Source organism: Vipera berus (genome assembly GCF_964194415.1).
Source record: "Vipera berus genome assembly, chromosome: 7".
Taxonomy (NCBI): Eukaryota; Metazoa; Chordata; class Lepidosauria; order Squamata; family Viperidae; genus Vipera; species Vipera berus.
In genome coordinates, this window is record NC_138209.1 from 37,416,297 (window position 1) to 37,444,059 (window position 27,763).

General features: G+C 39.9%; 1 protein-coding gene across 8 annotated transcripts in view; it reads right to left on the reverse strand.

Annotated features, from left to right (window-relative positions):
• LARP1B (La ribonucleoprotein 1B) overlaps positions 1 to 20,343 on the reverse strand; it is a 63,375-nt gene extending 43,032 nt beyond the window's left edge. For 6 of the 8 annotated variants that reach the window (XM_081333067.1, XM_081333065.1, XM_081333066.1 and 3 more), the window contains exons 1-2: positions 19,614 to 20,343; positions 4,158 to 4,223 (exon numbers count right to left, since the gene is read on the reverse strand). In XM_081333067.1, the coding sequence (XP_081189193.1) occupies positions 4,158 to 4,223; positions 19,614 to 19,950 (403 nt within the window). In that variant the 5' untranslated portion in view covers positions 19,951 to 20,343. Of the gene's footprint in view, positions 1 to 4,157; positions 4,224 to 19,613 lie in introns of those variants that run through there. The other 2 variants (XM_081333064.1, XM_081333068.1) reach the window with 2 other exon arrangements.
• Positions 20,344 to 27,763: the final 7,420 nt, after the last annotated feature.

The window sequence follows — 27,763 nt, forward strand, 5'->3', positions numbered from 1 at the left end:
AAGAATAAGAACAATGTTTCTTTTCTTTCTTATTTAAAATAGCCCAGAGGTGATTTATGTACGTCTTCAACAGATGTAATTGAATTAAAAGGGGAAGCCATGATTACATTTCAAAGTAGTAAATAAAGTTATGGGTGCATTTCTCAAAGCAGAGAGGAATGAGCTTTAAGTAAGGGATAAGGATGTCCTCCTCTTTCAGCAGTGGAGATTCTAATACTAATACTAATAATATTAATAATAATAGAGTTGGAAGGGACCTTGGAGGTCTTCTAGTCCAACCCCCTGCTCAGGCAGGAAACTCTATATCATTTCAGACAAATGGCTGTCCAGTCTCTTCTTAAAAACTTCCAATGTTGGAGCAGTAACAACTACTACTACTTCTTTTTAATTTTGTTGGTTTTTATAGGGTTGGGTATAGGAGGGGGGATTATGGTTGGGGTTAGGGTTAAAAGGAGGTTGGGGTCAGGGTTGGGGTTGGTATTGGGGTTTCCCCCAGTAACATTTCCAATATTTGGAAAACAGCATATTGTCTGGGTAGATATATATAGATAACAGTGATAAGTATAATAATTAATAGCAATAGTGATTATAGTTAATTACCATAAACAATGTTAATTTTTCAATCCATAGTATTCTTCTTACTAATATATAATCAAAATTACATATTACATTCCTTTCTCTCTAATTCATTTTTCTAGCCATTGATAAAATTTATTCCATGTTCTATAATAGAGTGAATGTTCTTTCTCTTTAATCTCTAAAGTCCATCTATCCATTTCTGCACACTCTAAAATTTTCTTAATTAGTACTTCTTCAGTCGGTAGGTAATTTTTCATTTTTCCAATATTGGGCAAATACAATTCTCGCTGCTGTTAATACATGTAATATTAGATATCCGCTCTCCTTTTCATAGTTAGCTCCTATCATTCCTAACAAAAACAATTCTGGTTTAAATTCTATTTGTTTTTTTAGTCATCTTTTCCAGCCATAAGTATATCTTAAGTCAAAACCTTTTTGCTTTAGGAGATGTCCACCAGATGTGATAGTAAGTACCTGGCCTTTGTTTACATTTCCAACAATTATTTGAAGTGTTTTTAAACATTTTCACTAATTTCACTGGTGTCATATGCCATCTATAAAACATTTTATACAGGTTTTCTTTATATGGCACAGCTTTAGTTAACTTAATATTTCTGTCCCATAGTTTTCCCCCCTCTTCTAACTCTATAGTATGTGCAAAGTTCTTTGCCCATGTTATCATTGTTTCTTTAACTTGTTTTTCCATCTTTAGATTAAGCAGAAATCTGCAGAGCTTTTTAATCAACTTTTCATCTGTTTTTAACAGTATATGGTCAAATTCTGTCTGTTCTGTATAGAGTCCCGTTGTTTTCAGATCTTTTTCATATCTCATTTGGATTTGCAAATATGGCCACCATGCTAAGTCAATACCTTGTTGTTGTAGGTCTTATCTAGTTTTCAATTTTCCTTCACTGTCCAGTATGTTTTTATAAGTCACGAGTTTGTCATAGTTAATTAGATTTGGGTAAGCAAAGGCTTCCATTGTTGAAAGCCATTCAAGTATCTTAATATAAATTTCTTTTATTTTTTCCCATTCTAAAAGAAGCACATTTCTTATAGAGTGGTTCTGAAAGTATCTGTGTATTTTATTTTTCCCGTACCACAGAAAGGCATGCCAACCAATCTGCAGGTCATGCCCCTCTAGGTATAATAGTCTTTTATCTCCAAGCATTATCCATTCTTTAATCCATGTTAGAATAGCTGCTTGATAGTATAACCTCCAATCTGAGAGTCCAAATCCTCCACTTTCTCTAGCTTCCTGTAACATTTTCGCTTTAATTCGTGCTTTTTTCCCTTGCCAGATAAATTTCATTATTGCGTTCAGTTCATCAAAAAAAAAGCTTTTCCTAATTTTACCGGAATCATTTGGCATAAGAAGAGTATTTTCAGTAAAATGTTCATTTTAACTGTGGCTATTCTTCCCACCATTGACAGTTGGAGATTTTTTCCACTTTTCTAAATCCAATTTTATTTGTTTTAAAAATCTTGTATAATTGTCCTCTTTTACTGTTATACATCTTGCTGTTAAGTAAATTCCCAAATACTTAACTTTTTAAACTATTTGAACGTTTGTTTTTTTTGCAAGTTGAATTTTCTGTTTTCCTATTAAGTTCTTTGTCAACACTCTATTATCAGGCCTGCCACTTCACCATATTTTTCTATTGTCTCCAGCAATTTCGTGCTTGTTTCAAGAGGTTCTTCCAATATAAAAACCAAGTCATCTGCAAATGCTTGCAAATTTATATTTTTCATCTTTTATCTCGTCCTTTAATTTCAACAACTTGTCTAATATTTCTATTCAGTACTTCCAATGTTAATATAAATAACAGTGGGGATAATGGACATCCCTGTCTTGTACCCTTTTTGATATTAAAATTTTCTGTATAGTCTCCATTTACAATTATTCTAGCAGTCTGTTTGTCATAGATTGTATGAATTGTATTTATAAAGTTTTTCCCAAAGTCCATTTCTACAAGTTGCTGAAACATAAATTGCCAATTTAAGTTATCAAATGCTTTTTGTGCATCGAGAAATATTAATGCCATCTGTTTCCCTGGATGGATTTCGTAATAAGACATCAAGAATCGTTCTTAAATTATTTTTTAATCTGTCTTTTGGGCAAAAAGCCATTTTGGTCTGTGTGTATAAATTTGATCACAACTTCTGAAGGCATATTGTTCCATTGATTAATTGTTCTGTCAGGAAATTTCTCCTTAGTTCTAGGTTGCTTCTCTCTTTGATCAGTTTCCATCCATTGTTTCTTGTATTGCCTTCAGGTGCTTTGGAGAATAGCTTGACTCCCTCTTCTTTGTGGCAGCCCCTGAGATATTGGAACACTGCTATCACCCCTAGTCCTTCTCTTCATTAAACTAGTTACTAGACATACCCAATTCCAGCAACGGTTCCTTACATGTTTTAGCTTCCAGTCCCGATCATCTTTGTTGCTCTTCTCTGTACTCTTTCTACAGTCTCATCTTTTTTACACAGTGGTGATCAAAACTGGATGCAGTATTCCAAGTGTAGCCTTCTCAAGGCATTGTAAAGTGGTATCAACACTTCATGTGATCTTGATTCTGTCCCTCTGTTAATGCAGCCTAGCAGTGTGTTGGCTTTTCTGAGCACTGTGTTGGCTAATAGGTATAGAACTCTGGAAGCTTTCAGTTGGAAAAGGTCAAATCCATTAACTCTTAACAGCACCAAAAGTTTACTCTCACCAGAAAAATGCAGTTAAATGCAGTTTAAAATTCTAACACAGAATTTAGAATTCATGTCTTTAAATGAACTGCATTTGGTTCACAAGGGCCATACTTGCATTAAAAAAGTGAATAAAGTAAAAAATACTATGTGTGTGCATACTGTTTGCTGCAGATATTTCTAAAATTGATGAGATTATAAATACAAAGCCTATTGTATTCTGCAGAATACATAAAAGTTCACTTAAAATCAAAGTATAAATTCTTTTGGGAGGGTTTGTTGAGCATCTACTAATGCTCTTGTACCTCAATGATGCAAAAGAAAGACTATAGGTACATAGAGAATTTTCTTGAAGGAGGAAGAGTCAGTGGCAACAATTAGACAAATCCAGTTTAAGCCCATTCCAAGAAAATAATTTGAGCAAACATTCTTAGACTTTTAAAGATTTAATGTAGTGACTGACTTCTTCAATTTAATAGCCTGAACCATATTTTCTGAATATATCTAACTATGTAAAGATTATTCTAGTAAGTATTTTGTTTAAGCACACTTCTAATCAAACTAACTCCTGGATGTAATACTTTTCTAAAAATACCAATCAATAAATGGTTAAAACAATTCTAGCGCTTAGCTACAATAAAAATACTCACCAATACTAGCCTTTTTCCTAAGCGTAAATCTTGTGTATACACTTAAACCTTTTAAAATTCTTTTGTAATTAAAAACAGTGGACAAACTGTTTAGGATAACTATATACATTTTATAATCAAAGTCAGAATATAAAGGATAAATATATACATTTTATAATTAAAGTCAGAATATAAATATACACACAATAACTGAATTTTTAATAACAGAATGTTGAACTTAAATTGTATCAATACATGCCTTACTGGGTTTCTTTATCTTCAACTTTCCTGCTTTTATGACTTTAGTAGAACACTGCAGTTCTAAAATAAAGGAAAAGTAGTTAAATCACTGAAGTTTGATTTAAAGCTTGGTTTAAAATGATTGAATTCAATAGTACTGTATATTTAGCAGGTATGAATAGCACTAAATTATCTGTACATAATTTATTTGTGAAATAGTTTACCAATATATTTTAAGATTAATGGTTTCAACAACAAATCTGAAATACAGTACTTATAAATACTTAACAATAGTTTTATAAGTTCTTTACCCATATCAGCATACATTTTATTAAACTTTAAACCTAAAGCTGCAAGGTTATATATCTGTTTCCCCATGTTTGTATACTAAGTGAACATTTCAATATCCAACATACCTAGTGGGCATCAAGTTGAGGAAGTCTATTGTACATACTTAACTAAAAATACATGGAGACCAACCAAGATTTGGGTTTGCATAAAGACACATAGGTCTGCATTGCAAAAAAGGTAATTATCATCTTATATTCTTTATGGCACTGAATTATAAAAGTATTTCAAAAGGGAACAAACAAATATATTACAAAGCACATGTATGCAGCAATCTTAATTAATGAAAGCACTAAAATTAGGCTATTAGGAACAATAGGCAAAAACAATGGATAATCTCTAGAGAAATGCATAGATAGAATGTAATTATGATTTGTTTCTTTGTCTCAGTTTAGCAATCGTATTCCATTCAAAAGAGACAGAGACACAGATAGATAGAAAAGATCACTGCTTACTACGCAGGGTCGGAAAGTTGCCCTGGAGGTGCAACGAAGAAGGAGGGACACTCCAGGAGCTTGGATCAGATGGTGGTCGATCAGAGCAGACTGAAGAAATCCTCTGAAAGGACATCCCCAGCTGGAAGGAAAGCAAGGAGCCGCGGGGTTCCCGCTAAACAGGTGATTGTCAACAGCATGCTAAAGCTGGGTGAGCCAGTGCTTTTTCCTTTTCCTCTTGGATTATAAGACGCTGAGCTACTGATGGGGAAGAGCTAAAAAGCAAAGACCCCAGAAGGATTGATCTAAAAGCGGCGAGCAACTACAAAAGGGAAAAATACTTAAGAAATATAAAAATATAACAAAAACTTTTAAAAATTGAATTTTGATTGATTCAAAGAAGGATGGACTATTTAATCTACTGTGGTGAAAATTTGCTATACATAATCTTAAGGGTAAATATTTTATAAAGAACTTTAGAAGAAAATCTTTGTGAGAACTTTCTAAATCAGACATTGATAAATGAGTGTATGAGGACATCTAGTGGCGACAGAAGAAACGACAGTACTAATAAATAGTAAAAAAATCTTTGGAAATATTTGACCTTGAACAACACCTGCTGGAAACAAAGTGCCTTGGCGTGAGATAACAAGGAAAAAGACTTCTCATAGCTATATTTGTTGACTTTGGCTATAACTAAACAGGAACTACTTGGAGAAAGTGAACGCTTTACATCGGAGACCTGACTGGAGGAGGTGGATTTGGCCTAAAGCAGCTGACTTCTTTTTACACTTTGGATTTTACTCTAAGACCGTTGGCTGAAAAATGAGTACATCAAATATTACTAGACTTATGAAGAAGATCTCTTTTGCACCCTCTGTTGGACAATCTAGTCCAGGGGTCAGCAACCTGAAACAGTGAAAGAGCCACTCGGAACCGGTTCACTCACAAAAGGAAAAACTGGGAGCCGCAAAAAATGTGTGCACATGCGCGTACATACGCACATGCGTAGAACAGGATTTGACTGAAGAGTGGAGCCAAGGCGAGATATGCACCTACCCTGCACATTTGAATTGATTGGTTGAACTTTTTTAGTCCCACTTTTTTTTTTTGGACTGCACATGGCAGAGGACTGGGAGCCGCAGGAGACGGCTGAAAGAGCCGCATGCGGCTCTGGAGCCGCGGGTTGCAGACCTGTGATCTAGTCCAACAACCCAGGGATCTATTGAAACAATGTTGCAATGTGAGAAAGTAAGCACTGCCCAAAATGAAATGTAGGCTTCACTAAAATTGATTCAAGAGACAATGCAAAAAAACCATGAAGAGACACAAAGTAATTTTGAGAAATTAAGTGAAGAAATCTTGGACATAAAGGCACAATTTGAAGTTCAACATCAAATGATTGTCAAAAATGAACAAAGGATTCAGAAAATGGAAAATAAATAATATGTCATTGATTAAAAATGGAAATTTTATTAAAAGAAAATGAAAAATTAGAACCAGTCGCGATTTTGGAAATAGAGAAGGTGAAAGAAAATATCCCTGAGGACAGAGAAGAAAACATAGCAGTTGTGATCATTGAACTTCTGGCAGAAGCTTTGAAAGCAGACAGAACATAGATGCAAATGGAGATAGAAAAAATATTTTGAATGAACTCAAACTATGCAAGGAAAAATAAACCAAGAGAAGTACATATAAGATTCATAAAGAAAACAACAAAAGGTGAAGTATGAGAAAAGTGAGAGATGAGCCACTACAATATAAAAATAAAGAAATTGTGGTCTTAAAACAGATACCTAAGAGAATAAGAGATACTCAAAGACACTACCACTTTTTAACTATAAAGCTGATTGCAAAAGGCATAAACTTTAGATGGTTAATGCCGGAAGGCATCTTAATAAATTGGAATACAAGGTATCTATTGGATTCAATCTGGAAAGCAGAAGATTTTGAAGCAAGAAATCAAGCAATTCTAGATGAAGGAGTGCAACAACGACACTAGGAGAGCAAGGAACAGAAACAAACGGAAGAGACAAGCCAAGTAACTACACAATCAGGAGAACAGAAAGAGAAAGGTGAACAAGAGGGTAAAGGTGCCAGAGAACAGAGGATTACGAGATTGACTAGACTTAAATATAAATAATGGAAATGGAAATGGAGAAAGAAAATGGAATTTTCTCAGTGAATGTAAATGGACTAAATTCCCCATCAAAAAGAAATAATTTTTTTAGGAAACTACAGAAATTGAATATAGATATAATTTGTTTGCAAGAGACAGATAGAAAAAAACATCATAAATTACTGGAATACCCCCAAATTGGAAAACTTTATTATGCATCAGTGCATCAGAAAAAAGAGGTGTTGCTGTATATATTAAAGAGACAATAGATTCTAAAATGGTTTATTCAGATGAAGAAGGAAGAATTGTGATGATAGAAATATATCTACACCAAAACCAAACATTGTTAGTAGCAATTTATGCACCAAACAATAACCAGAAAGAATTCTATCAAAGCCTACATAGAAAAATAATAGAAATGGAGTGCCAAAATATTTGCTTAGTAGGAGACTTTAACCATGATAGTTGATGGGACAATTGACTATAAAAGCAGTAAAACAAGAAAAACCTGAAGATTACCTAGGACATTTTTTTCATATGACAGATGAAATTGGAACACAAGATGTTTGGAGGAAAATTAATCCAGAAAAACTACAATACACTTTTTATTCAAACAGTCAAAAATCCTGGTCAAGAATTGATATGATCTGGATGACGTCTGAATTGAGGAAATTGAGATAAAAATAGGCACATGGGCAGATCATAACCCTTTAAAAGTGACGTGGAGAGAAATACAAAAAAGACCAAGATGGACTTTAAATCAATCTATATTAAAAGAAAGAGAATTCATAGAATTAGCGAAAAAAGAAATGGAGCTTTTCTTTAGAGAAAACAAAAAAGAAGATACATTACAAAATATACTGCTCAAAAAAATAAAGGGAACACTTAAACAACACAATGTACTGTATTTAATAGTAGGATGTCTTATTTTCTGTTCCCTTTATTTTTTTGAGCAGTATATATGGGATACAGCCAAAGCATACTTTAGAGGCATAGCTATAACATATACTATAAAGAAAAATAAACAGAGAAGACAGCAATACGTACCGTATTTTCCAGCGTATAAGACGACTGGGCGTATAAGACGACCCCCTACATTTCCTGTTAAATTATAGGGTTTGGGCTATACTCGCCGTATAAGACTACCCCTCTTCCAACGCACACCAAATAAAAATTAAAAAAACATCAGATTTGATTTTAATATGGTAATTTTAATTTAAATGCTTATAACATGCAGGTACTTAGTAGGAAAACTGTCACTTACAAACATAAGGCTGTTTGTCATCAAACATGTAAACATAAAACAGTGCAAGTGGATTAAACTATAATAATAATAATAATAATAATAATAATAATAATAATAATAATAATAATAATAAGTTAGAAGGGACCTTGGAGGTCATCTAGTCCAACCCCCTGCTAAGGCAGGAAACCCTATACCATTTCAGACAAGTGGCTGTCCAGTCTCTTCTTAAAAACTTCCAGTGTTGGAGCATTCACCACTTCTGGAGGCAGGTTGTTCCACTGGTTAATTGTTCTAACTGTCAGGAAGTTTCTCCTTAGTTCTAGGTTGCTTCTCTCCTTGACTAGTTTCCATCCATTGCTTCTTGTCCTGCTTTCAGGTGCTTTGGAGAATAGCTTGGCTCCCTCTTCTTTGTGGCAGCCCCTGAGATATTGGATCACTGCTATCATGTCACCCCTCACCCTTCTCTTCGTTAAACTACACATACCCAATTCCAGCAACCGTTTCCTATTTTCCTAATTCACTTTTTCACTTTTCCTAATTCACTCTAAAGCTTTCCCTGCACAGAGCCTTAAGTAACACCAGCTGCCTGCAATTAGTGCAGGTTCTCATCCCACCAGGCTCAAGGTTGACTCAGCCTTCCATCCTTCCGAGGTACGTAAAATGAGGACTCAGATTGTTGGGAGCAATAAGCTGACTTTGTAATAATGCTGCTTGTGGGGGTGTGTGAAAGCTCTAATAAGCAGGCATATACATAGAATGAAGGCTATTGCTAAGCACATTGATTTGTGCTTTAAATTGTAAGCCGCCCTGAGTCTTCGGAGAAGGGCGGGATATAAATAGAATTTAAAAAAAAAGACCAAATGGGAGATCCGCTCCAGGTTTTCCAGCCAGCCCGCCCAGTTCCTGAGTCAAATGTGTCCTTAGAGCTAAGCAGCTGCTCTGGCTACGGCATTCCCCACCTGCCTTTCAAGTTGCTCTTGCATTCCCCACCTGCCTACAGCTGCTCTTCAACTTTAGAAGGAAAGACGCCCAGACCCCAGCCTGTAAAAAATCACAGACTGCAGCTTCTACTCCAATTGGTCCCGCTTTCCTTGCGCAGACTAAATGGAAGATCCGCTCCAGGTTTTCCAGCCAGCCCTGTCCCTAAAGTTTCAGCACCCGGCGTATAAGACGACCCCTGACTTTTGAGAAGATTTTCATGGGTTAAAAAGTCATCTTATACGCCGGAAACTACGGTACTATTAAAAGAAACATTTGGAAGGTTAGAATCAGAACTACAAAAAAATCGGCAGAAAAGGACTTTGAAAAGAGAAATGGAAATAATAAAACATAAACTAAATTTGTTGGACTCAGAAAGTGACACAGCAGATAAAAAGAGCAAAACAGAATTTTTTTGAAAATGTAAATAAACCAGGAAGATGGCTAGCTTATAAAGTGAAAAAACAGAAAGAGAAGAAAATGATATACAACCTAGTACAGAGCTTTTCAACCTTTTCACCCATTGTACCACTTTTAGGATATGGCAACATCTGAGTACCACCAGTCACCTAGCAAGGTGTCAAAAACTTCATGACCCAAAAAAACAAAAAAGGAAAAAAGTGATGAAGTACAGGTAGTCCTCAACTTACAACAGTTCGCTTAGTGACTGTTCGAAGTTACAATGGCACTGAAAAAAGTGTCCCCCAAGCCACAGCCGAGCAAGACACATGCCTGCCTGCCCGGCGGTGCTCTTCCTCCTGTCCGAGGTTTTCATTGTTGTGAGCATTTCTGTTGAGGATTGGCAGCGGGGGTGGGGTGGGGAGTGTTTGGTTTTCATTCCCCCCCCCCCCGTCTGCTGGGTGGTTGCAGCAGGTTTTGGTCACTTCACATGACCCTGGGACACTGTGACCGTCATAAATATGAATCAGTTGCCAAGCATCTGAATGTAAATCACAAGACCCTGGAGATGCTGCAACATTCCAGCTGATCAGTGCTTCTTCTGGGCTCAGAAGCGCCAGGATCAGTGCCAAGCTCCAGCTGGAGCCTGGCGCTGATCCTGGCACTTCTACTGAGCCCTGACAGCCCTGCAGCTCCAGCCATCTCTTGCTCAGGGTTGTGCGGTGCTGCCACCGGTTCAGCTCATTCCCTCCCCCCGCTACCACTTTTCTAGGATGGCGACCATCTAGGATGGTGCCAATGTACCACAGGGGGTACCCGTACCACTGGTTGAAAAGCCCTGACCTAGTAGATGGAAAAGGCTGTCTACAATTTAAAAATGAAAAAATAAAAAAGATAATTAAGGAATACTACAGGAAACTGTATGATACAGAGGAAACTTCAAGAGAGAGAACTGTTCAATATTTAGAAGAAAATAACCTTCCAAAAATTCCAGAGACATTTAAAACTATGTTAGAGGAAAGAATTACAATGATGGAAACCATAAGGCAAAAATAAATAATAATGGGAAAACACCGGGTCCAGATGGATTACTGGCAGAGATATATAAAACCCTACAAGATATACTAATTGAACCGCTGGAAGATGTTTGTAATGGACTTTTGTTGGAGATTAAACTTTCAGCTACATGGATGGAAGCAAACATTACTTTAATACCAAAAGAAGATTCAGATTTGACACAGATTAAAAACTACAGACCTATTTAACTGCTTAATGTGGATTATAAAATTTTCACTTCAATAATGACAGAGACTGAAAAAAAATACTTAGTTGAATTCATACATCTAGACCAAAACGGTTCTTTTTACCAAAGAGACAAATTAAAAATAACTTAAGAGTGATAATGGATGTATTAGAATATCATGAATTACATCCAGGGAAACAACTGGCACTAATGTTCCTAGATGCCCAAAAGGCATTTGATAACGCTCTCTACATGGGGCTGCCCTTGAGGACCACTCGGAGGCTCCAACTGGTGCAGAATGCAGCCGCACAAGTTGTGTTGGGGGTCTCCCAATACTCCCATGTTACACCTCTGCTCCGTGAGCTGCATTGGCTTCCAGTTGCCTTCCGGGTGAGATTCAAGGTGCTGGTAATGACCTATAAAGCCCTACATGGCATGGGTCCGGAGTACCTAAGGGAGCACCTGCGGCCGGCATCAACTGCGCTCCCACAGAGAGGGCCTCCTCAGGGTGCCACCGGTCAGAGAATGCCGACTGATGGCCCCCAGGGGGAGGGCATTCTCTGTGGGCGCGCCTGACCTTTGGAACTGTTTACCGGTTAAGCTCCGGATGGCTCCCGACCTTCGCTCCTTCCGACGTGATCTAAAAACCTATTTATTTGAACAAGCCGGCCTGGTCTGATGGGTTTGGGGTTTTAATTACTGTTTTTAAGTAATTTATTTATTCTATTTGGGCACTATGGTTTAATTGTTTTTAATTTTTGTATTTTGTATTTTTGGTATTTATTGCCCTGTTCACTGCCCTGAGTCCTTCGGGAGAAGGGCGGTATGCAAATTAAATTAAATAAATAAATAACGTTTCCTGGCAATTTATGATTAACCAACTACAAATAATGGACTTTGGACAGAATTTTATAAATATGATAAAAACAATATATAACAAACAAACAGCCAAAGTGATCGTGAATGGAGATTGTACTGAGAACTTTGAGATAAGAAAAGGCACAAAGCAAGGATGTCCACTATCCCCATTGCTATTCATTTTCACGCTGTAAGTTTTAAATAGAAATATTAGATAAGACACCGAAATTAAAGGACTGGAAATAAAAGGCAAAACATACAAATTACAAGCATTTACTGATGATTTAGTATTTATCTTAGAATAACCTTTGGAGATGATTCCTAAATTATTGGGAAAGATAGAACAGTATGGAGAAATGGCAGGACTAAAAATAGAGAAAAAACCAAAGTAATAGTCAAGAATCTCACAGATAAACACAAAAAAAATTGTCAGAAAAAATAGAATTACAGATAGTAAAAAGGGTTAAATATTTGGGTATACATTTATCAGCAAAATGTTCAACAATAAAAGAAGATAACTACACAAAATTATTGAATCAAATAAAATTGGACTTGGAAAGATGGAAAAATCTGCAATTGTCAATACCGTATTTTCCAGCGTATAAGACGACCCCCTACATTTCCTGTTAAATTATAGGGTTTGGGCTATACTCGCCGTATAAGACTACCCCTCTTCCAACGCACACCAAATAAAAATTAAAAAACATCAGATTTGATTTTAATATGGTAATTTTAATTCAAATGCTTATGACATGCAGGTGCTTAGTAGGAAAACTGTCACTTATAAACATAAGGCTGTTTGTCATCAAACATGTAAACATAAAACAGTGCAAGTGGATTAAACAACAACAACAACAATAATAATAATAATAATGAGGGGACCTTGGAGGTCATCTAGTCCAACCCCCTGCTAAGGCAGGAAACCCTATACCATTTCAGACAAATGGCTGTCCAGTCTCTTCTTAAAAACTTCCAGTGTTGGAGCATTCACCACTTCTGGAGGCAGGTTGTTCCACTGGTTAATTGTTCTAACTGTCAGGAAGTTTCTCCTTAGTTCTAGGTTGCTTCTCTCCTTGATTAGTTTCCATCCATTACTTCTTGTCCTGCTTTCAGGTGCTTTGGAGAATAGCTTGACTCCCTCTTCTTTGTGGCAGCCCCTGATTCCAGCAACCATTCCCTATTTTCCTAATTCACTTTTTCACTTTTCCTAATTCACTCTAAAGCTTTCCCTGCGCAGAGCCTTAAGTAACACAAGCTGCCTGCAATTAGTGCAGGTTCGCATCCCACCAGGCTCAAGGTTGACTCAGCTTTCCATCCTTCCAAGGTAGGTAAAATGAGGACCCAGATTGTTGGGGGCAATAAGCTGACTTTGTAATAATGATGCTTGGGGGTGTGTGAAAGCCCTAATAAACAGGCATATACACAGAATGAAGGCTATTACTAAGCACATTGATTTGTACTTTAAATTGTAAGCCACCCTGAGTCTTCGGAGAAGGGCAGGATATAAATGGGATTTTTAAAAAAAAAGACCAAATGGGAGATCCGCTCCAGGTTTTCTAGCCAGCCCGCCCAGTTCCTGAGTCAAATGTGTCCTTAGAGCTAAGCCGCTGCTCTGGCTGCTGCCTTCCCCACCTGCCTTTCAAGTTGGGATATACTACAGCTGCTCTTCAACTTTAGAAGAAAAGACGCCCAGACCCCAGCCTGTAAAAAAGACTGCAGCTTCTTCTCCAAATGGTCCCGCTTTCCCTGCGCAGACTAAATGGGAGATCTGCTCCAGGTTTTCCAGCCAGCCCTGTCCCTAAATTTTCAGCACCCTGCATATAAGACGACCCCTGACTTTTGAGAAGATTTTCATGGGTTAAAAAGTAGTCTTATACACCGGAAACTACAGTACTAGGAAGAATTGCTACAGTTAAAATGAATATATTGCCAAAAATTCTATTTCTATTCCATACAATTCTGATAAAATTTGAGAAAAAATTCTTTCAAGATTTAAATTCACTAATTTTGAAATTTGTTTAGCAAGGAAAGAAAGGTAGAATTAAGATGAAAACATTACAAGATGCTAAGGAAAATGGAGAATTCGGGTTACTGGAGTGGGCTTTGTACTATCAAGTATCTGTTTTAACATGGGTACAAGAATGGATAACTCTTAGAAACAAAAGTTTGTTATATTTGGAGGGGCATTATTTACAATTCAGGTGGCACACTTTTTTATGGTATGGGAAAAATAGAATTCGTAAGTATTTCCAAAATCACTATATAAGAAATGCATTGTTAATAGTATGGGGAAAAAATAAAAGTAAAATATACCTGAAAATTCCAGGGTGGTTGTCAACCACGGAAGCATTTGTACACCCAAATTTGGTGGACTTTGGAAAAATCTGGACAATCTGAAGGAAATTTAAAATCTAAACAAGAACTGGAAAATCAGGGTATCAACTTGTCGTGGTGGGCACATTTACAAATGCAAACTAGATATGAAAAAGACGTTAAACTGTATGGATTTTACAAAGAACAAACAGCATTTGATAAGACTTTGTTAACTTCAGAAGAGAAATTAAGAAAATGTATAATTTTGTATTAATACTGGAAATGGAAAGCGAACAAGTTAAAGAAACAATAAGATGGGCGAAAAAAATTGGATATAATATAGAATTAGAAAAATGACAAAACTTATGGGAAAGAAATTATAAATTGACAATGTCAACTTCTTATAAAGAAAATTTATATAAAATGTTTTATAGATGGCACTTGCCACCAGCAAGATTAGCAAAAATGTTTAAAAATATTTCAGATAGATGTTGGAAATATAAACATAGCTCAGGTTTACATGTTTGGTGGACATGTGACAAAGCAAAGAATTATTGGAAAAAGATACATACTTGGTTAGAAAAGATGTTGGGAGAATACGTAGACTTTAAACCTGAATTTTTACTAGGTATAATGCCAGAAAAGATTAACAAAGCCTCTATTGGATTTTACACGTCACAACAGCGGCAAGAATAATATTTGCGCAATATTGGAAAAACAAAGGAATACCACCAGATGAAGAAATAATTAAAAAATACTGGAATGCACAGAGATGGACAGACTGACTATGAGATTGAAAGAAAAAGAAGAAACAGAATTATTATCTAACTTGGGACTTGCTTTACCAATTGTTAGAGAAAAAATAAAGGATTAGGAATTAAATATGTATTGGCATTGTTAAACTCAGACAGCATGTTGGTAGAAAAATTATTATTGTATGTAAAGAAAAATTAATAAAATCTTATTTAAAAAAAAGAAACAGGGGTGACATGATAGCAGTATCTGAGGGACTGCCACAAAGAAGAGGGTTTATTCTCCAAAGCACCAGAAGGCAGGACAAGAAACAATGGTTGGAAACTGATCAAAGAGAGAAGCAACCTGGAATTAAGAAGAAACTTCCTAACAGTGAGGACAATTAACCATTGGAACAGCTCGCCTTCAGAAATTGTGGGCACTCTATCACTGGACATTTTTAAGAAGAGACTAGACAGTCACTTGTCTGAAATGGTCTAAGTTCTTCTGCTTGAGCAGGGGGCTGGACTAGAAGACCTCCAATGTCTCTTTTCTATCCCTATCCCTATTCCTAACAGAACCTTTATGCGACTCAGGGGTGGTAGTAGTGATGGTTAAACTCATACCTCCTGTTTGGGGAATGAGTGGCAGCAAAGGCCAGGAGGGCCTTTGTGCAACTTTGTGTTATTTATTTGATTTGTTTGCCACTCATTTCACTTTGAGGCGACCCTGGGTGGCTTACAAACATTAAAAGCCAATAAAACCATGAACAATAAACCATGAAACAATAAATATTCCTAATAACAGTAATAAATTACAATGGCACAATATGGGGAGGAAGAAGGAAGCAGGATATGTCGTGAGGTAGGGGGGATCTTCTGTCAACCACCTCCAGCATGATACATCCCATTGGGGCCCAACAAGCAGAGTCAGGTCTGCAGTCCCTTACAGAAGGTCAGAAGGGTGGGAACGGTTCTTACATCAAGGGGCAGGCATCACAGCAGAAGAGGCTCTTCACCTGGACCCCACCAGTCAAAATTCCTTGACCTATGGGGCCCGCAGCATCTCCCTTCTGCTGACATGGATGGAGCTGGCCAGTTCCATTGGGATGAGATTGTTCCTCAGACAGCTTGAACCCATGCCATGCAGGGCTTTAAAGGTGATTACCAACACCTTGGATTGCACATGGAAGGCAAACAGGCAGCCCTTGAAGCTCACGGAACAGAGGTGTAACATGGGACACTCTACAGCATGGGTGTCAAACTCGCCACGTCACGTGTTGCGACATATCGCAACTCTTTTTGCATTGCCGGCAAAGGCATGGGCGTGCCTTTGGTATGATGAAACCAGCCCGCAGGCCAGCAGTTTGACACCCCTGCTCTATGGGCTCTAAGAACTGCCCACGCCACTGCACTCTGCACCAATTGTAGCTTCTGAATGTTCAAGGATAGTCTGATGTAGAGTGCATTGCAATAATTCAAGTGTGAGAGGACCAGGGCATAAGTGACTGAGCAGAGGGACTCCTGATTCAGGAAAGGGTGCAACTGGAGTACAGCATGAAGTAATGCAAAGGCTTTCCTAGTCACTAAAAGAAAATTAGGAAATATCTAATGAGCCAAAATGGTTGAAGAGGCAGCTGCAGAAGAAACTGAGACTATAAAAGAAAGCTTATTAGAAATGGAAGGATAAGTCTACAAAGTTTCTACTCAGAAATGTAGGAATGAAGGCAGAAAATGAACTTAGGCTAGCTAAAGACAGCAAAACCAGTAATAAGGGATTCTAGAAATACACTAAAACAAGGAAAATAAAGGTGTGTGGGCTCACTGCTTACTGCAAATCAAGAAAGTAGATTATCAAGAGAAAGCAAAAGAACTCAATTATCATCTGTCTTTATGTTTATATTCAAAGCAAATGATTGAGTAGTAGAGATAAACATAACAGGAGAAGATGCAGATCTGTAAGGATGTAGTAAAAGATCTTATACTAACTTGAATGCCTTCAAGACGTAGGTCACATTAAATACATGCCAGAATACTAAAAGAAGAGCTGGTTGAAGAGCAGTTAGGATCTTTGATAATTTTATTTGGGGACTCCTACTAGAAAAGTTGAAAGATGCCAGAAAACTGAAGAACGATAACTATAGTCCACCTTTGCAATAAGGGAAAAAAAGAGGATCCCAATAATTATAGTGAGCCTAACATCAATCCTGGAAATATATCAGAACAGGCAATAATAGATCAAGCCACTTATAAGCATCTCAAAAACAGTGTTGCTAGTAAAAACATGGCACTGTCAAAAATAGATAACGTGGGACAAATCTCTTATGTCAGGCTAAGTAGTCCATAGACTACTGGATTTCATAAAATTTTGGACAAGACTCCACATGACCTCAGTGATAACCTGTTAGGTAGTTTGAGCAACACTTCAGACAGATTCACAACTGGCTGACTAAATTGCACATAAAGTCAGCATCAACTTGGATAGCCGTCACCGGTGGGATCTCACAGGAATCAGTCTTAGTCTTATTTTATTAATGACCTGGATAACAGGATTGGTGAGCTGCTCATCAAATTTGTGGATACAATTACATTGAGACATTTGGCCAATATCTAGGATGATAGAATGAGATTGTAATTTAATCTGGACAGATTGGAAAACTAGATTGAGAAGAATACAATGTTTTTCAACAGGGAAAAGGACCACAAAAAATAAAGGATTTATGGCTTGGAAGTAAAGAACTGCATCAGCAGATAATTTTGGGTGCAGTTATTCACAGGAAGCTGAACATGAACTAGCAGGATGAGATAAACACTAGGAAATCTAATGCAATTCTGGACTGCAAGAATACTGTATGAAAGACACATGAAATCTTTTCCTTACTCTGCATCAGCAAAACACTTGGGGTACTGACTGAGTACCTCATTTCCAGAACGATAAGTCAGAATAGACTCAGAAGAGGGTGACAAAGATACAGATTTGAGAATATACTCTATGGGGAGACAGAAGGAAATTGGGATATTCAATATAAAGGAAAAAAAACCAAAGGAAGACACGTCAGTAGTAAGGGACATAAAAAGGTGCCATAGGAAAAATAATCAGAAACTACGTGGCCATACTTTACATAAACTGGAGCTACTTAGATTTTATTTAAATGTCAGGAAAAATTTCCTACCTCTTAGATTTTCACAACAGTGGAGGCTGTAGGGCCTAGGCTTTCCCTCTCTGGAAAACCACCTCTTGAGTATGGTTTAATTGATTTTTTTTTCCTGTGCAGTGCAGAGGTTGAACTAAATTCCTAATGGTTTAATCAGAATTCTAGATTTCCATAAAAATGTGTAGCTTTATAATACAAGAGGAACTAGAAACATTCTATCTTAATACCAAATAAATCAAGGAACATATATCACCCCAAAATAAAATATAGAACCTATACAACGGCTAGCTCAAAATCACTCAGCAAGCTTCTATGACTCAGGATAACTAGAAGAGACTTCAGTTATTCCAAAACCTTAAGCATACTTTATTATAATTACTGGCTCAGCCATCATCTACAATCAAGTTATTTATAGTTCCAAGTATTTTCTTAAGCTTCACGCAGAATATCAATATTCCTCCAAACCTTAAAAAAATATTTTGCAAGCTGATTCACTCTGTTGCTAATGAATACATTCAGTACATATGGTTAAAGTTTGAATTAAAGTTCAGATAAGCATTCCATTACCCTTTCCCTCAGTGACTATTTTTATTTTTTATTTTTATTTTAATCCCATTTATATCCCGCCCTTCTCCAAAGACTCAGGGCGTCTTACAATTTAAGCACAAACCAATGTGCTTAGCAATAGCCTTCATTCTATGTATATGCCTGCTTATTAGGGCTTTCGGCCCCATCTCAAGCGGCATTATTACAAAGTCAGCTTAATTGCCCCCAACAATCTGGGTCCTCATTTTACCTACCTCGGAAGGATGGAAGGCTGAGTCAACCTTGAGCCTACACCACCAAATATTGAAATGGGATGAAATTAGTGTGACTGTAATAATGATTGTAATACATCGCCACCTGCCAGTAAGCTCGGATATCATTAAGGTTTGTTAATATTATGAAACGTCAGAAGAAATCTCAAATATTCTTAAAACCGCGTTGGATCGCAATATTCTCTTTTTTAAAAAAAGAAAAAGCGCAAGTTGTTCCCCCATTAAAAATGTGTGCGTGTTCGGTTCTCTTGAAATATTTAAAAACACTTAAGCAGACGATCGCTGCTTTCCAAAGACCTCCAAACCTCAAGTACAAACTAGCGCAGGGGTCTTCAAACTTGGCCCTTTTATGACTTGTGGACTTCAACTCCCAGAATTCCTCAGCCAGCAAAGCTGGCTGAGGAATTCTGGGAGTTGAAGTCCACAAGTCATAAAAGGGCCAAGTTTGAAGACCCCTGCTCTAGCGGTTTTCTTTCCAGTTAGACCTTCCAATCTTCCGTCTCGTCTAACTCCCAAATACGCCACACCCCTTCAGGCTCACTTTCCTAATCTGACCGCGTGCGTTAACTTCGAACGGCAAAATTTCTTAAGGTCGGCTTGACAAACGCCCCGCGCGCCTTTTCCTCGCGTTTACTCGGGGTCAATATTAAAAGGCGAAGGGAGGAGGAGCTTTAAAGAAACTTGAGAGAAACGCCGTCGACACCCCTAAGCTTTAAAAAAAAAAAAAGTAGCGCTCCTATGCAATTTGACAACTTCTCCCACCTAACGCCGCCGCCGCCGCCCCCCCCCCCCCGTCCCCATCCCCGCCACCTGCAGCGGCCTTTCTCACCCTGCGGAGTTAACTCGCCGCCCGAGGAAGCGTTGGAAGGAGATAAACTACTACCAGAGTTGGGGGGAGGCTTCCAACGCGTCCAGGGATTCTCTCTCGGCGGCGGTGCCTCGACCACATGACCCGGCTGCGGCCTCCCCCGTTGCCACTTGTCGTTGTTGTCCTCTTGCTGCCGTTGCAACTGCAAGCCCTCGGCGGAGCCGCTTTCCCGGGAAGCTTCGGTTACTTGGCCGGAAGGAAGCAGGAACGGCTCCCGATGGTTCTCTTCGAGTAACCAGGCCCCACCATTACTCTTCTCCGCACCCCGAGATGGTGGCTGCGAGGCAGCCGCTGACATGCCGAGAAGGAGGAGCCGCCGCACTGCCCGGCGCACTCCTCTCCCTCTGTTCCCTGCTGGGCAGCAGTAGGGAGAGAAGCGGGGCGCTGAGAGAGCGGAGCGAAACTGAGAGAAGCTCCGTGCTGCTGCGAGCCTGGGCCGCCCCACGGGGGCTGAGGCTGGAGGGGAAGCGCCCCCCCGCCTGAACAGCGGCCTCCGGGGGCGGCGTCGTTCATACACCTCAAGGGGTGGTTCAACCGCCACCGCCCTACGGCGGGGAGGAAGGGAGAGGCCGCGCGTAGCGCGCGCGGGAAAAAAAACAAACAAACAACAAACTAGGGTTCCCGACGAGGAGGGGCCGATTAAGAGAGTCAGTTTTCGAGGGCCCGGTTAACACCGTCACAGCTGTCGCGCGCGTGCTATCTCGCGCCGGGGGAGGGGCAGGGTGGGTGGGAAAGGGGCGGGGATAAAGCGCACAAGGAGGGAATAAAAGGAAGAAGGGAAGGCGAAGAACTAAGTCAGCAAAGGCGATCGCTATGGAAAGGTGGAGCCTTCAAACTCTTCGATCCGTTGTGACATCACAACGGCCAGCAGCGCGGAGTGGAGCGTATTCTTACTATTTTTTGTTTCTCTCCCCCACCCCCCCCCTCGCTCAAATGGGGGAGAATTGAATCAAAAGGGATGAAACCTATTTTTTTCCTCCTTATCTCTGAATGGGAGATAAGGAGGGAACTAAGTTGTCCTGACGAAGGAGCCTTGGGAAAAAAACGAATCTAGGACTCGCATTTTTGATACATCTTTCCAGTGTGTGAGAAAGAACTATGGATGGCCCACTTTTGCACCGATTTGTGAACTAGTTAGGTATCAGCTGATGCGATTTTTGCCCACGCTTAACTGCTTACGAATCGAAATCACGGGGTGCTTTGTCAAATAATGCTTAACTGAAATAAAGATGAGATGATAAAATTAGATATATGATTTCTGGTAATTACACTGTTTTCGAGGCACACATAGTTCTTTTTAATTACCTGCTCTAAAATGACTGACTGACTGGACTATTGAATGCTGAAGTTTTCTTTTTACCAGTTTTCAAATAATTCCCTAGCCATCTCTCCTGGATCATCATGGTGGTTCCATCAGAAGACCATCTAATTATTTCAGTAACTTACTTAAAAACACAATTTAGATGCTGTATTCCTATGTGTTTAGAAGCATAAAAACACTTTTTATAAATACCGTAATCCATTTTATGAAGTCTACAAAATAAGTCGGAGGTGTTACAGTTGTTGGAAAAATATAAAATACAATTCAGACAAAATGTACATTTTGTGTGTGTTCACTTAACTGATACTTATATCTATATACTACTAAAATATGACTCTTGTCATGATCTTTAACTGGACAGAATGATGCATCATAGGCAACTACGTTTAAACCAAGATACTTCAAATGGGCTAACTAACATATGAAGTGTGTCCACAATTTGGGACTAATGACTTGAGGGAATGAAATTTTGTTGCTGCTTCAGTGCTACTGGCTGCTTCTGGGGTCATGTGATTTTCATTTTCAAACTTTTGTGACAGTTTCCCAGCTAGTCTCCCAATCCATTACTCCCTCATCCACCCAGTTGCTCCCACTTACCTGTCTGCTGGAAAGGGAAAGAGGGATGATGAAAGAACAGGCAAGAAGGAACCTCTAACATTCTTTCCAGCCCATGCTAACTCCATGTGCTGCCCCCTCCATGTGCCTTTCCCAACTAACACAGCACTGTTTGGGCCCACCCCCTACATGTCCCTAACTTCCAAGGCACCTCTTGCACACTCCCAAGCACCCCCAGGTACCCTTCCCATGCTAACCCTGCCCAATGCCCTCCCCAAACTATATGGTACTTCTCACACATTCATGATCCCCCCCATACATTCTTCTTGACCCATGCAGCCCCCACATGCCCTATTTGACCCACACAGCCATTTATATACCCCTGGGACACTTCTTCACTTCTGCTGCTGTACTGGTCACCCTCCCTGATCTGCACAGCACCTATACTGCACCCCAGGGCACTCTTTTCTTACCTATGCTGCCCATTCATGTACCACCCTGACCTGCACATTTCTGGCACATACCCACACACACTTCCCAGAAAGAGGTGACACCTCTTTCTGACCTGCAACCCTATGTGCTACCTTGCTCCCTCCCTCTTTTGATGGCAGCCACTAACCTGCCAGCTGGCTTTACACTTACAACTTCCTGCTGACTTCGCACTGACTTTCTGCAAGCTTCCCAAAAGAAATATAAATGAGAAGCTAGCAGGAATTCTAGGGAGGGAGATAGGCAAGTAAGGAAATTTGTGACAATGGCAGGGAAGGGAGGGAGGGAAGGAAGGAAGGAAAATTTCTGATGCTCCCTGCTAAATTCCCATGAAAAAAAATATTGGGAAAGCCAGCAGGAAGTCACTTCAGATCCCACATATGGGATCTGTTTTTGCTTTTTTGCCCACACATGGTCATTCTGTTTAGGTAAGAAAATATCTTTGAAACAATGATTGAATGGGATATGGGTTGTCTAGTATAGCATAAAAGCACACTTCTGCTTCTATCAAAACAGTTAGTGTTACAGAAATAATGTTTATTACTATGAAAACAGTTTTGGTGGCTTAGTTTCTATGGCAGATGGCATTTAAACATTTTCAATCTAATCAGTGCACTGGTACTAGTGCTCTGTATGAGTGTAAGTACTACTTTTAATAGAATGACGGCAAATATACATGTCTCAGAATATACACGTCTCACAGAATAGCCCAAAGCACATATTCCAGTATAGAGAAGTTACCTGCATATGAGCTCCAGCATGAGTCCAAAAGCTCGGAAGAGTTCATCTCTGGTTCCAGTGACAGACAGATTGGATGTTGCACTTTTAAGAGAGGCAATAACCAGAATATTGGGCAAGATTTCCACAACTAATCAAGAGTAAGTTTCTCAAGCCCCCCTCCCCACAAATGCTTTTTAAAAGCAACAGTAGTATAAAATGTAGTTTTACTTGAAGCAACCTTTCAGTTTAAATGCTAGTGAGAAATTAGAAAAACTTCATTTTTACCTCAGTCCCTTTTTTATTTAATGTTCCACCTTTTAATTTTTTTGTGTGTGTGGGAGGTATCTTCAAGTCAGTGTTGACACCTGGTGACTGCCTGGAGTCCTTGCAGTTATGCTCCTTACAACATAACAACTGTCAGTAGCTTTCATTTTATGTAACAAAATATGTAAAACTAACAGTATGTTTGTAACATCAGAGATGTGCATCTTCTAGCTTCTCTTGGAAATATGGGACCAAAAGTCACTTATTATTAAAGGATGTAAGGAATTGGACTGATTCCAGTTGGAATATGAAATATATAAGTGAACACACCCTAAATTCCCTCTCTCCCATCCAAGACATAGCACAGAAGTGTTGCTTGAGTAGAGTCTGTAAGATTATCTGTAACAACTCTGGAATGGCCTATATAAAGGAAAGGTTTTAGATATCTAAAGGTGATTGACTTTAAGAAAATTATAAAGGGATTAAAAATATTTTGACTAAGAGCTAAAAGACTAGAGGATTAGATTCATTAAATGGAATATTTCAAGATTAAATACATTTTCAATTATGGCAAAAAAGAATGAAAATTTTTGGAAATAAATATGCTTATAGCAGACATGTCAAACTCGCAACATCACGTGACGTCGCACAATGTATTGGGACAGTTTTGCTATTGCCAGCAATGGAGTGAGCGTGGCTTCTGGATGACGCATCTGGCCTGTGGGCTGGCAGTTTGACACCCCTGGCTTATAGGAAATAGGGATTTTAAGTAGCATGCTATCTTTTTATTTTATCCTTCTTTTTCTTCTTCCTCTTTCTCTTTTTAGTCTTATTTATTCCTTAAGAAAGGTAAAAGCAGTGCTTTTTTTTCTAAAAAAAAAGGTGCCGGAACTCTCATCTTGTTAATCTTCTATTTATATATTTTCATTTATATATTTATTTATATAATTAAAAAATTATATATTCAATTCTTAACCTAAATTTAATTTATTGTATTTAAGGCAAATGTTCGTAGTAAATTCCAAAGTTGTATCCAATTCTCGTCTGGCAAATCTTTGAGATTTGAGCCAAGTTTAATTCATAATTGCCTTTAGTTTTTTCATCTGTTTTTGGCTTAGATAAAGTAATGCATCTTTCAGGCATTCACCAAATAAACTAGAATTTGTTTTGAGCATCTCCTTAAATACAAACAGCTCATAAGCCGGACCTACCTATATTAGCAACCACATTATTGATGGCTTGTACATACCATTTTAAAGATATGATCACATTAGTTCAAGTGAATGAGATGCTCCTATAACCCAAAATGCATGCTATTAATTCATCCCTGCCAAAATAGTTATTTTCATCAGACTTAGTTCATGATGAACTTAGAACACTAAGTTCTGTTTTATCAAATTTATCATGAAGACAGCATAGTAGGCTGCCATGGGGTGAAAAATTGTGGGATAGCTCCCCCATGTTTATATACTGCAGGTGGGTATAGTAAAGATGGAATATTTTTTTTTGTCTACTCGGAAAATGATGTGTTGCACTTTAATAGAGGAGACAACTTTTGCATATATAGTATGACATATATTGAGTTCCTTTTGGAAGGACTAGCAGTGGGAGATAATAGATGTCTAATACAAGTGCATATACTGCCTTCAACTTATATGTGTTTAATTGATGGAGTCATGTCACTGACAAGATAATGAATTACAAAGAAATTGTTATTAATACATAAGTTAAACATTTTATTTCTATTTCTTTACAACTGCTGATAAAAAATGGCCTGGCTATGTTCAAATTATACACACAAGAGAACAGGCTTAGGTGAGGGGGAAAGTATTTGTGCTGCCACCACATGGCTGTTTTGGAGAAGTTACAATGTGGGCAGTCAGACCCTCCTACCCTATGATGTATTTCCTCTTCCCTCCCCTTTCTGGGATGGACTTCCTCCTCCTCTGTCCCTGGAGAGAATCCCATTCTCCATTGACCAGCTAACATGTGACAACAGCAGACACGTGCAGACGCTGGGAATATTACCATTTTCTGACCTTGGAGATACCTTGGAAATATCTTGGAAATGCTGTACAAACGTCATTTTAATGCACCCCACCTACAGTATTCGACTCTACTGTACGTGCAATAAAGGTATTTCTATATGATAAAAGGTGTTTTCCACGTGTTCAACTATCTGGAGAGAGCTGTTAATGTTAAGGACATCTGCTTATCTAGATCATAGAAGTCTTATCAAGAGATTAATTAAAGTACAATGGCTTGGATCCAGAATAGTATTACAATTCAATCTATTTATGAATATGAATATGTCCATAATTGCCTAGTGTATATTAACAATGATATAGAACTGTGCTATGAGGAGCTTACAATTTACATTTCTTATTTTTGGGGAATTAATGACAGAAAGAAAATGGATTGAAAAAAGTAGATGCAAAAGTAACATTAGATAAATATGAGAAAATATAGTTGCATATCCTTAAGTAATTTATGAAAAAAATGCTTAAGATTACCACTTCAGATAGACGTACAAAATCTGCAAGAATCCAGATAACCATTAAAATAATAGCCATGAGACACAGTTCCTGGCTGATGGAGGTGACCTCCAGCCCCTCCAGGCCAGTGCAGCAGTTCATGGCGAATCCATGCGAGTTGATTTGACTCCCGCAATGCACACCGATGGCAGTAGCTGAGCCAGATGCTGGTGTGGGACGGTGGGAGGGTGAGGGCGGTGGGAGGGTGAGGGTGGCGGGCAGGCATAGGTGGCAGCAGGCGTTGAGGGCCAGGCGCTTCAGGTGCGCAGGGCGAGAAGGTGACAGCGCAGGTCCAGCACTGTGTAGGCCACCAGCTGGCCCGGCCCATGGAAAGTCAGCTGCCCGCCGCGTCCCACACGTGCCACCTCCATGCCCAGCACCCGCAGCTGCCCCACCAGTGCCGCCTATGCCCACCCCACATAGCCCTACCATGTAGAGTGGGCCCCACAGCTCCCACAGCATGAGCCACAATGCACACCAGTGCCGCCAAGCTTGTAGTCACCGAGCCAGATGCTGGTGTGGGGCAGCTTGAGGGCGTGGGTGGTAGGAAGGCTGAGGTGGCAGCAGGTGTTGCAGGCCAGGTGCTCCAGGGCAGCCACATAGGTGCATAGGGTGAGGTGGCGGTGGCGCAGGTCCAGCACCAGGTAGGCCACCAGCTGGCCTGGCCCATGGAAGGTCAGCTGCCTGCCACACCCCATGAGTGTCACCTCCGTGCCTGTTCTGTACCAGCCTGCTACCGGCCCTGCAGAAAAGGCAGGGACAACCCCTTTACAAACGGCAAGAGGCTGGCATTAAGCCTGCCAAATTTATTAAGATAAAACAGAGCAAAACAAGACACCAACCATGAAACAGGAGCTATGAAACAGGAACTAATCAAGCGGTTGCCTTCAGCAAACCAGCCCTCCCACGCATTCCCCTTTTATACAGTTCAGGGCGTGGCTTCTCTCTGCCTCCTTCCGAGGTGCCCCATTGCCTTCCTCTGTTTACTCCTGATTGACTGCCTCCTACGTCGGTCGTCCTTGAACAGGGCCAGCTGTGGGTCATCTTCATCCACGCTGTCAGGCTCACACAGCTGGGTCTCCGTCGTGACCAGGTGGGAGGGGCCTGGCTGAGGGCTCTCATCAGCAAGAACTGTTCTGAACCAGCCTGCTACCGGCCTTGCAATAAGGCAAACCCCTGTTCAAACAGTAGAGACTGGAGAGCGTCTGAGGCTGCAAAGCGTCTGCCAAGATTTATTACACAAACAACAGAACAAGAAACAAAAACACTGGAACTTGAATCCTCAAACGGAAGGGTTGCTTTCAGCAACCAGCCCTTCCCCAAACACTCCTTTTATTTAGAGTTCAGGGCGTGGCCTCCCTGTGCCTCCTCCCGAGGAGTCCCACAGCCTTTCTCTGTTTGTTCCTGCTCGACTGCCTCCTGCGTCGGGCGTCCTTGAACAGGGCCAGCTGTGGGTCATCATCCTCCGCACTATCGGGCTCACGCAGCTGAGAAGAGGGCCCCGGCTGGGGGCTCTGCGAAGCCTCCAAGCCATCATTAGCCAGTTCGTCTTCCACACCCTCCTCCTCCCCCTCATCTGAGTCATCCGAGACATCTGAGCCGGCTGCCGGACCCACAGGCTGGCCCTGAGTCACAACAAGATCTTCAACCCCCTCAGCAAGCTCTTCAACACCCCCCTCCTCCTCTGAGTCGTCCGACCCAACTGCCGAACCCACAGGCTGACCCTGAATCACAACAGTGCCCAGCGCCGCCTCCACCACACTGTAGAGCGGGCCCCATGGCTCCTTCAGCACCGTAGCTTTGCCACTCCTGTCTCCTCCCGGTATCTTCAGGACTACCGTTAAAAAGAGGTGGAGAGGGAAATCATGTCCACCAGGCCTCACCTCCCGATTGGGCCAAGGGTCTCACAGAGGGCAGGGTGGACTTGACAAATGCGAGTTATTTGAAGAGGGGGTTTCTTTGCCACTATGTTTTCTCCTTCTGACTTGTGGTCAGCCTGGCTGACATGAGGTGAGCACGAGGCAGGTGCACACATGTTTTCCGTGCTTCGGTGCCAGGCTCTCCATGCTGCAGCACAGCATGAAGAGCCTTGCTGACACGGGTGAGCATGAGGCAGGAGTGCACATGGACACCGCTTTTTCGGCAGGGCAGAATTAAGTGCTGCTCCCCACCTCCCACTCCTGGTCTTCTCTTAGTTACAACTAGGAGATGGTATAGTTGGGCAGCAG